Raw genomic sequence first — 11,391 nt, 5'->3', positions numbered from 1 at the left:
CGGGGCTGGCAGAGAACGTGGAATTTCCTGAGACTCATTCGCGTTCCCATAGTGGGGAAGCGGGGCCTGCTGGTGATTTTTAGTTTGGTCCAGTCACAAAGAGCTGCATTTCTGATGCAATCCCTCCTGCTGGCAAACACTGCCATGGCCACCAGGAAAGCGGCCGCACACCTGCCAGCTCTACATGCTAGAAAAGAAGAAAGTGATTTTTTGTTGAGTCATTGCTGTTTGGTTATACAACTAATAAGCAATGCAACAGTGGAAGGGTGTGGTAATTTCCTGCACAAGCCTCCCATGCCCCAGGCAAACAGACGCCCTTTATCAACAAGATAATTTCTCCCACCCCTGAGAGAACTGTGTGAGGGATCACAACCTACGGTTAGTATGGATTCAGCAATATTTTGGGTCATTAAAAAAAAAAAAAAAAGAGGTTGGAATTTCTTATAATGGTTAAAGACTGCATCAGTCAGATAAACTGTGAGCCAGAGAAAGGAAGGTTGAAACCCAAACGTTGCAAGGGCTACCTGCTGCAATAGGCAGATGCCATGAAGCCAGAACCAAAGGGCTGCCTGCTGCAATAGGCAGATACCACAGAGCCAGAACTGCAGGATGGCAGAAGAAAGCTTCCTCGTGCTATCTTGGTTCAACATGGCATAGATCTCCTATGGAGACAGGAGGTATGGTGCAGCGCTGTGTGAATGATTGTTGCCATAGCACAGAGAAGCAATAGCAAAAGTAAGAAGCTGTAACATCTGCTTAGAAAAGGGAAACATGAGATTCTTGTGCTAACTGCTTTAAAAGTACTTGGGGATTCCTACTGTGCTGCAGCAGTATAAGCTGTAAACATGCAGATAAACGTTGTAACTGTCCTTCCTCCTCTTTCCAGCTGACATTTCCTCCTCAGCCTTCAAAGCTCCAGCATCACTATCTCAGCAACCCAAGAAGAGCTACCCAGGGTGAGGTACCGCAGTGCAGGAGAAGTGAAGTCATAGGAAAACAGGTACACCTCACCATGGGAAAGGCAGCACGCCATTGGAACAAGAATAGCAATGGCATATCTGGGGCAGGGGTGGCCAGGGCAAGGAACCTGCAGCCTTTTCCCCAAAGCTGACTCAGACAGATCTGCAGCCATGATTACCCAGGTTAAGAAACTCAGAGCAGACAGAATTACCCATAGGTCAGCAATAGAGATAATAGATAATTGCCCAGATCAAAGGTAGAATTACCTTTGGGTCAGGGAGAAGAGCTAGTCATGCTCCAGAGAGGTCTTTTAATTACATGATTATTTAAATCACACAACTGCACACCCCCTATGTACGAACTACATCGCTGTGAGCGCGCTGGCCCTTTAAATCCTCCCCACTCATACTCCCGCGCGCGTTCGGTGGATGGTTCGTTGCTGCAGGTGCGCGAGCCAATCAGCTATCTGCTTTCGTCTTGGCGCGAGGCACCATCTCAGCTAATAGCAGCAGCCGTTCTTGTTTCTAGGAGACAGCGTAACAAGATGGCGGCCGCCGATGAGGAGCGGCGCCGGGGCAGCCCGCAGTTTGGCGCCGAGGCCCTGGGGGGCCGCCGCTGCTCCTCAGCCGAGGAAACCACGCTGGAAGTGAGGTGGGGGCCGTCCGGCCGGCCGGGACAGCCCATGCCTGTCGCGTCTCACAGCCGGAACCCGTCGGTCTCGGCAGGGCGCGTCGTGTCTTCTCGCCTGGCCCCGGTCCCTCACGCTCTAGATTAGCCCTGTGTGGTTGTCGGACAGGAGTGCAGATAAAAGAGGGGTGGTGCTGTGTTCTAGGTTTGTGTTAGTGTGGCGGGTAGAAGGAAGAGAGAGTGAAAGAAGCGTTAAATAGCTGGAACTGAGCTCGTGGTGGATTTGCATTAACCTTGGGTTTTGCTTACCTCCCATAGCAAAGAGGTTCTGAAAGGAGTGTAGGGGTAAGCAACTCTGACTAGGTTTAAGTTAGAGCCCGATGAGATAATAAGCGGGGCATGACTTGTCTATTCCTGTGTTCCTGTTTTGACACTTGGCGCTGTGAGCCTTTGGTCCTGTTCATGGCTGCTTCCTTTTCCTGTTTTACCCAAGCCACATCAACCTCTGAACTTTCCATGGTTGCTCTGCACCTCCTATATCACACCATTGTCTCCTGCCATAACTCTTAATGTTTCTGTTATTTTCAGTCCTCTCAGCATTTTAAACTTGGATGAATTTTTCATAGTAATCTAGGATGTTTAGGCAGGTTTTTTTTTGTTTGTTTGTTTGTTTTTTACATAATGGAAGAGATACTTAAGCTTCCTTATCTGGTAAAGTATTTTAGCTGCTTGATCACATTCTATAGCTAGGATGAGACTATCACAATTAGTAGAACTTTAACCTTAATATATGGTAACTGTTGAGTCCCAGCCTGAACCACTGATTGAGCACCTGGGGAAAGGACCCGGTCAGGAAGAAGCACAGGTGAAGGCAATTCAGCTGTGTGACCAGAAGGGGTGGAACCTGGCTCCAACTCTCTTAGACCTCATTTAAGGGCTGACTGCCACTGGTGTAGGTTCTCTGGGTGGAGATCTCTCATTTGTGGAATTTTCCCTGTGAGGTTAGGTCTTCAGAGATAGGTGAGCGCTTTTTATCCTGCTGTTTCTTTTGTCATTACATCTCTTGTATTGCTGTTCCACCATACTGATTGTTATGCTTAAGTGAAAACATATGGAATTTAAAGCAAATTAAGCCCTTTTTTGTGTGAAGCAAAGGCAGTTTCTATAGAACAGAAACATCTAAAACTTGCTTTTTTCATGTTCTAAGTTAGCGTTATTAGTAGGCATATCAAATTTGAAGGAGAGTTCTGAAAATCACTTTGTTGTTGGATGTGGGAGTACTATGTTATGTGTATTCAAAAGTACAGAATTTGGATTAAAGTTGTGATTTTGAATGAAATTTTATTTTTAAATAACTAGTATTTTTTGGTGGTAAACTTCTAAGTAACTGTGGTCCATCTATGTTTTAGCAGCCAGCAAAGTTTATCACTGAAGTAAACAGAAGTAGAAAGTACTTTATTTCTGCTCTGAATTAGTGCTAGAGAAAACTATAGAGCTGATCTCACGGTTGTGTTTATAAAGGTCTGCTTGTGCCGTGATCATGTATCCAGTGTTTGTGTAAAAGGAGCTGGAAAAGCACTCACCAGCTGATATGTCTGTATCTTGTTGCCATGGCATTCAGTTCATTAGTACGGATAAAAAAGTTAGCATGTTACCATCCTCTCTATCTATATTTATTCTTCTTGCTTCTAGCAGAAGAGGCCAAGAGTAGAAACTGCTGAGAAAATATCATCAGAAAAGTTATTGCTGGGCATATATACCTTACGAGTAATCATTTAAGAATGTCCTTAACTAGGAGACCCCTGAGGCTGTGGTAACCTGGTAGTTCAACTGCCGATCTCTAATCTTAAGGCTGAATTCTGTTCTGGAAGGAGTATAAAAGTACTGCTTGCAGTTGCAAGGGGCGAAGACCTTTTTCATCCTAATGCTATTCTCTGGAAGAGGGTAGAAGGTAGAAAGAAATTAGAAGAGATGGTACAACAGTGGTGTTGTACACAGAGGATGGTGGTATGCTGGGTAAATGTTGCTATGTTTCTACCAGACTAAGATGTGGCTTAATCAGATATCTTAACTTAGAGTTAAATGCAAGTTCCTGTGATAAGGGGATGCTGGTGTTTGATTACCCATGTACTTTCTCAAAAGTAAAAACTTCTGCAGGCAATTAAGAATTTGCTGACACTGTAGTTTCTTAAGGTGACTGCTCTTCAGTAATTTACTTCACTCCCTGTATAGCACAAACCTGTTTTATGTTCTGTTTCCAGGTTTTTTTTTTTTTGAAAAATGTGTGTATGTAACTGTTCTAACACTTGCTTTTTCTTAAGTTGGGTTCAGGGATTCTCAAACAAGAACTTTGGCTTTATCAACAATCAAACTGTCTGCTACTCCTGTGGCAATTATATCCTCTTCTTGAACATTAAAACAAAGAAGACAACAGCACTGCAGTGTCAGACTGGCCAGGTGGGAGCCTTTGCAGTGAACCCCAACTGTGGAGTGCTGGCCTTCTCAGATCGGAAGCTGAATCCTGTCATATATGTCTACAGTTTTCCAGAGCTGAATAAACTTTCAGAGTTGAAAGGTAGTGGTGTGGTAACTGTACTTGTCACCCTTTCGTTAAAACAAAACTTTAAGGAGCCTGTTTCTGAGGGAATTTTGTTTCTGTAAGGCTTGAAAAACTGTGATGGGAAACGTTCTAATGACAAGAAGTGCAGAAAGTAATGTAAGATACTTTCTGCTGCACTGTTTTTCATGAGACTCAAGCTAGGCAGGAATATGACAATATACAATTGAACTGTTATAAGGAGAAAACAAATTGAATGAATTTGAATTAATTACAGGAAAGAGCTGTCTGAATAACAAAAAGAAATCGTATTGTGCTAGGCTCCCGAGGGGAGTGCTGAGGTGGTCTGACATGGAGCCATCTGAGCTGTGAGTTATGGTTCTTGTGGTTCAAGTCTGGAGTCTGTGATCTAATGTATGTTTCTGCCTCTTCTGTGTCATTGCCCTCCTTAGTTAATTTGCATACTGTCTCCATGGTTCAGTTTCCTTGCCATTTAAGTGAGGATCACAATGCTTCCTCGCCTCATGTAGATGAATGAAATTAACTGCGAGGGATTTCCAGTTAATTGGGGAAAAAAAGCACTTTACAATTCAACGTATTTGTGAAACAAATGGGAAAAAAAAATCCCTAACAGTGATACTTTGAGTGTTTATGTGACTAATCAAAACAATCTTGTGTAAGTGAAGGAATCACAGCAATAAAGAGTATCTTTGGAGAGGTGAAGTGGATATAAGAGAACTGACAGGAGAACTTCAACTCTTGCAGGATACAGTGATGTCTGGAGTAATTAGAGATCACGTTCTTTATTTTTATGTTTTAGGTAACATTCAGTTGGACTACAGCTTACTTGCATTTAGTTTCTTGGGTCCATATCTAGCCAGTTACTCTTCATTTCCAGACTTTGTTCTTTCAGTATGGTAAGAATAAAGTAACTATCTAATACCATTTGTATTTAATAACGTTTTTGTGTGTACTCTTAGCATAAATTAAAGTAACAAATTTAAAAGATAAACTTTCATCTCTTCTTCCTGATGATCATTGTTTGCAAGCTTCTGCCAGGTTTGTTGTTTTTTTCCTACTACTACTAGTTCATGGTCAGAATGGTTGTTACTTTGCTATAGCTGTCTTCTAGCTTCTCAAAAATGTTGTATTTTTGTGTACTTATGAAGTCTGGAGCACCAGCTAATTATCTGTTCTTCCTTGCTAGCTGAGTGCCATGCTATCTGTGGAAAGAAAGTTGCCGGTTAAAAATGGGAAAAGAGTTCTAAACTGTTTTCTACTTTTTTGTCGTCTTAATTACTTGTAATTACCTAGTTCTGTTTTATGGTTGTGCTCAGTGATTACACTACCATGCATCACTGGGTTAGATATTATTCTTGTTGTTGCCATGTAGAGAAATATGATATGGTTGAGATGCAGAAAGTACTTGTTTTTAATTGTTCTGTAAACAGTTGCCTCCATGGCCAGCAAGCTTCCACCTACCATTTAGTCTGGGCACTTTTTCAAAACAAATGGGGAGAGTAGAATAGGAGGAAGTCAATTAAACACAAGTAAGAAATACTCTGTGTAATATCAATGTAATGATTTTCTTATTTCTTGTACAACAACTAGAGAAAAAGCAGAAATTCCTATAACTTCAGAATGTTAGTTAACAGTTGTAGCTACTACTACTGACACCTCCTCATCCCTTACAAGCAGTAGTGTTTGCTGTGAGCTCTGTTCATACAGTATACATCTGGAAAGGGGTCTGTATATCACAGTATAAACCAAGAGAGATTCTGCCCTGAGGAGTCTGCATGCTAGTCACCCACAGAAATAGTATATATGGATCAGTGTATTCATTGTATGCACTTAATCAAAAATTCACTATCTTTCAGATTACTGTAGATTGCCCCCAAAATGGAAACATTTTGACTTTTTTAAACGGTTTAAAATAGGGCATTTTCCAAGACCAATGTCAACATTTTTGAATGGGTGCGAAGTTGACTGTCAGCATCTAATTGTCATAAGAGAACCATCCTCAGTGCCAGTCAGAAATAATTTAGTGACAAAATAGAATGGCTTTGCAATCTTAAACTTAGAATTTATAATAACTTAAACAGAGTTGTATGAATTTACTATGTGATCAGGACACTTCTGCAGTTAGGTTTTGTTGTGCATTCATCACAGATATTTGTACAGATGGAAGAAATCACTGTTTAGCATCATTAATGTGATTGCAATATGATGATTAGACAACTCATGTATATTAAGCATATAGTTTAGAATAAGAAGTATAAGATATGCTTTGATAGTTAACTCAAGTCTTGAAACAGGGAAAGCTTATGGATAACAAAAGCAGCTGCAGCCTTTTGTGTGTGATTTTTATCTCTAGATCTTTTTTCTTTTCTGTTTGAAGGAGAAGCTCCATGCCAGATTCTTTTTCAGATACGTGCTATGCTTTTTTTGGATCTTAATAAATTAAATGCTCTAAGAACATTGGTACTATCTGCTAGATAAAAGATAAAAGCTCTCTGAAGTTATCAGAATGCTCTTCTGTTTCTGTTACAGTCAGAGTTGCAGCTTTTAGCTTTTTGTAGAGTTAATTTGTTAGTGCTTATGTGTGGAAACTACTAATTTTTTTCCATATGCTATCAATTTTAATAATTGTCTTTGCATGCTAATCAGTATCTAAGAGTGAATTTCTTATAATCCAAAACAAGAGGATTGTACTAAATCCATTTACAGCATTATGCATTATAGTTTTCTTCATCTCAGCAGTAATGACAAATACAAAAGCTGTAAATGTTACTTAGATTAACAGTCAGATATGTTGCCTGAGATGATAAGAAACAATTGTAATGATTTTCTTCAAATTTTGTTAATCAATTCTTGGACAGCACCTAAAAATGCAAATGAAGTTGAGAACTAATCTGGATAATGGAGGAATATGCAAATTAGAGCATGAGACTATAAAGTAGGCTACAGCAGATAAAAGAAAACTCAATGGAAAGAGTATTCCCAGGGTAGCACCAGCTAAAATGTAACATCCCAAAATTCTGCACTGTTTTCTTCTCTGGTTAGTTAATGCTGCTGTGTAGCATTCACAATACAAATAGGATGCAACCTAAATAATTCAGTTAGATAATCAAGGGCTGACTGAGTTTTCTAATTATAAGAATTGTAATACCTTCCAACTGCAGCATTATAATAATTACTTTACGGATTAGAAAAGCAAGACTGAGGTCTTGGGTGCTGAAGTGCTTATTGTCTATTCAGTCAGTGACACAAGTAGGAGGCAAATGCATGTCTTCTGCTCTTTTCATAAAAGGAAATGCTTGGTAATGTTTCTAAAATGCCTGTTTTCATAATTAGTTTACTATTCAATCTCTTTGTAGCAGTACTAATTTTATGTGGCTAATTAACCACATCCTTCTAATTCTCAGGAGAACCTGGCTTATTTCACAGCATTGTTTGGTTTTTTGTCAGTAATGTATTTGTTTGCCTACCTTGATCTTGAATGTCAGTCGATCACATCCAAATATTTATCTTGAATGATTTAACTTCTTTAGTGAATTTGATTTTCTTTTACTCTCCTTAATGAAGGAACTGGCAAGAAAATATCCTCCTGTGCAGTGAGTCTCAGCCAGGAGTAGCAGCAACCTCCATGAGTTTTAATCCTATGAACTGGCAACAGCTCTGTTTTGTTACTGAGAGCTCTGTTACTATCTGGCATATTGAAAGAAATCATGACGAGCATTATCTTATACAAAAGTAAGTGAAACACCTTTCAAGTTAAAAGAAAGTTTTGGAAGTATATTTTAATGACTAAGGCTAGCAACCTGTACCTGTTTGCAAAGAATTCAATCCAGTTTAGTCTGCCTAGCAATTATAATCACTAATTGTTAAAGCACAACCAGTGTGAATCTGTCCAATCAGATGAATTGAGTATATGATTCTGTAGTACTCATCTGTCCCAGTTATATTAGTCAGCATTTTTGGTAGCTATCTCTATTAAGTGCTGCCCTATTGCATTGATACAGTGCCTAGATTGCTCTCCCATTCCTGTAAGTGGTAATGTTGAATACTGAGTGGGAATGTGTATTGCTTTTGTGGCTGTGGAATTACCAAATGTGGATCAAGTTTCTTTCTAGTAAGCACAGTTAAGCAGCTCACAGATTTTACCAAAAGCAGCATCTGTTTTCCTGTGCTTTCCAGCTTGTGTGGCCAATTTACAGAGAGGGTGGCTCTGTCAATACAGTGCACTGAGAACAGCAAATCTAGATGTATTCTGAAATCTTCTTTGAGGCTGATATGAGAACAGGTGGACTAATATGCTTTGTTCAAGATGGAAGCCTCAGAGGACAACACAAATACTGTTGCAGTGGCAGCTATTCCACAATTCATAGCATATTTAATCTCATTAACTATGACTAACCAGTATGTTACCACTGACATGGTTATACAATAAAGTATATAAATACCAAAAGTATAGACAAGGCTTTAATTTGAGATATCAAAACAAAATTTTAATCCCTTTTGTCACTATAGAGTACACATGAAAATATCCATACACTTGTTTTCCTACTTTTTATTCCATTGAGTAGAGGTTAGGCCTCCACTGAGAATTAGTTATTTCACACAACACTTTTACCAAATCATAAATAAATAATTTGTAAGCTACAGAATCCTTACTTCCTGCTCATATGCTGATTATCAGAATGTATCAGGGAAATGCTGCTATTACTACTTTCATCATAAATAAATTTTCTCCAAATATTCATTAAGCTTGAATCCTGATAATTTGTGCAAGTTAGGTGTGTAACATTGTTAATCCGACTGAAAACAGCAAGAATGGGTAGTTATTTGTTTAAGGCAATAGGAAAAGACAGTGAGTTACAGTGTGGCAATCCAGTTCTGCTGGTTAGGGGCCTCTTTTCTAGTGAGATTATCACCTTGTAGTGAAACAGTGTTTCATGTGGAGTTATTCTGTACAGCAGTTTGCCATTACTGTTGCTCAAGTAAAGATTGGTGTCTCTTCTCAAAAAATGTGCTTCCCAGTTTTGTGTCCACATATACTATTTGTAATATTTTTCCTCAGACAGTTTCTCTTGCTGCTTTTTTTTTTTTTTACAGCCCTGTGAAACTCCCTGATAGGCAAGGTTCTCTGGATCATCATGAGGATTTGTTTTTCCCATATTCTTGTGTTGAAGAACCCTACCATGGCCCTGTTATGCCAGTTTCAGCCATTGCTGGACTAGTAGGAGATGAAGCAGAAACATTCGTGGTAGCTACTCATTTTATCAATTTATTACTCCAAGTCATTATGGTTTTTATGCATTTAGATTTAAATAAATTAATAATTGTAATGTCTGTTTAAACAGGTACAATCCAAGATATAGTTTTGTTGTTTCAGAAATGTTTTTGAAATACATTTTGACAGATTTACAAGGCATGCTACTATTTTATAGTACATCTGACGTGTCCTGGTGTAGTAATATGTCTGTGCAGTGGAGGTACTGCTCTCCATCCCAGGAGCATTAACAGTATGTCAGCATTTAACTATTCCTGAGCTAATGAGAGCTGTTGAAACCTTGCTAAACTGATAATAACCTTCAGGTATCTTTACTTCCCTTTGGGGGTTTGTTCTCTTCTTGACTCTGAAAGCATCTCAAGCTGTGAAAATACTGAAGGGTTTATTCCAAACAGCAGCTGCTGCTTTTGAAATACATTCCCATTCCACTGATGGTGCTGGATCTGCCCATTTGCTGTGTTTGTATTTGATCACTTGCTTGCTAGCCTCCTTAGAGATACGAAATGCTTCAAGAGTTGTCATTTTGTTTGAAATTTACTTTCACCTGACTGTTAACTAGAAGCAACTGGCACTGTGAAAACAATTAATTTGCAAATCTGGGATTCCCTTTTAAGATTAAGAACATCATTTTTCTGTTTAATGGCTTGTGCTATATAATGATACTGGAACTACTGTACATTAGATGGTGCAGCATTATATTGTCTTTTTGCTGGGCAAATGTGAGTTCTATATTATCAGGTCAATATACGAAAGGTTTATGCAATAAGCCTTTATTATAAAGCAGAATGCAGAAAAAAATTGAAAATGGGAAATTATTTTTCCTTACCTCATCCTCTTTTACATGGCATTTGCAGAGCTTTTTAACTGTGACTACAGATGTCCTCTACTGATTTTGATTACACCTGAGCTACTTATATTTCAAAACACTTAAAACATGGCAAATAAAGATGAAATATGTTCATAAGCATTATTGTGTTTTTATTCTACCTTACTGCTTCGTATAATATGTACAGCACCTCAATTGCGAAAAACACTTGGTTCTTTAGTCTGCAGTGTGAGCTATGAAAGGGAGAAAGAAACAATATATTAGGTCTGTAAGTATTAAAAGAATTTGTCCTTGTATGCGTACTATTCCATTCATCAAGATCAAATATTCCTCTGTGGAATGCTGCAGATAGAGTTCTAAGATTTCAGCAGAATCGTGTGAAGAATTAAGACCTTCTTGTTGTTTCCATCATCATTTGCATCCCTGTTATTTCTAGCTCTGCTTTGGAATGTATCACAGTCACTGAACTTTTATTTCCCTAGAACTGAACATTCTCTGTATAGGCATAATTCCAGCTTTCTGTGAGAATTTTCTGCCTAGCATTTCAAATGTACAAGATTTGTGCCATGTTTATGATCTATTTCTTGCAAGTTCTTGTGCCTGAACTTGCATATCTATGTTGTGAGCTTTCTCACGTGGAAGAAAATGTGCTTTCAACCATATTAGGTACCTTTATGGGGTCTTTGTATTCCCAACTGCCTCCAAGAAAATCTAGATTTCTTTTTACTGGCTTCAATATGATCATCTTCTCCTTAAATATAGAAATATTTGTGAAGTAAGAGTAGGCTGATCTAATTCTACTAGTTTTTGACCAAGATTTCCTTTTCTTTCAAATTAGGAGGTATATATTTTGGTATTTACTATCAAACACCCTAGGTAGGTGGGTGTTTGTTATGAAATATTAACAAAGTTACGTTCGAAGATACTTTAGAATGATTTTCCAGAAATATGAACTTGTTCTATTTGTTGTGGTTTATTTTTTTCCTGGGTACTAAATTGTAGGGTGCTGCATTCTTCCAGAAGTAGCACCAGGAGACAAACTCAGAAACACTGATTCAATTTCTGTGTTTTCACCTGGCTCCAGACTGTGCTAGCTGAGTTACCTTTTTCTTTTTACAGGCATGTTAT

The 11,391-nt window shown here is 38.7% G+C and overlaps 1 protein-coding gene across 5 annotated transcripts in view; it reads left to right on the top strand.

The window, feature by feature from the left end:
• The first annotated feature begins 170 nt into the window (after positions 1 to 170).
• CFAP43 (cilia and flagella associated protein 43) overlaps positions 171 to 11,391 on the top strand; it is a 47,560-nt gene continuing 36,339 nt past the window's right edge. For 2 of the 5 annotated variants that reach the window (XM_090145453.1, XM_090145452.1), the window contains exons 1-5: positions 1,057 to 1,611; positions 3,909 to 4,162; positions 4,965 to 5,061; positions 7,730 to 7,897; positions 9,260 to 9,410. In XM_090145453.1, coding sequence (XP_090001579.1) covers positions 1,313 to 1,611; positions 3,909 to 4,162; positions 4,965 to 5,061; positions 7,730 to 7,897; positions 9,260 to 9,410 — 969 coding nt within the window. In that variant the 5' untranslated portion in view covers positions 1,057 to 1,312. Of the gene's footprint in view, positions 379 to 439; positions 1,001 to 1,056; positions 1,612 to 3,908; positions 4,163 to 4,964; positions 5,062 to 7,729; positions 7,898 to 9,259; positions 9,411 to 11,391 lie in introns of those variants that run through there. The other 3 variants (XM_090145454.1, XM_090145455.1, XM_031597512.2) reach the window with 3 other exon arrangements.

Source organism: Phasianus colchicus, chromosome 8 (genome assembly GCF_987193195.1).
Source record: "Phasianus colchicus chromosome 8, bPhaCol1.hap1.1, whole genome shotgun sequence".
In the NCBI taxonomy this organism is placed as follows: domain Eukaryota; kingdom Metazoa; phylum Chordata; class Aves; order Galliformes; family Phasianidae; genus Phasianus; species Phasianus colchicus.
Note: the sequence above shows the minus strand (reverse complement) of the source record. Positions and strands in the feature narration are given on the sequence as shown.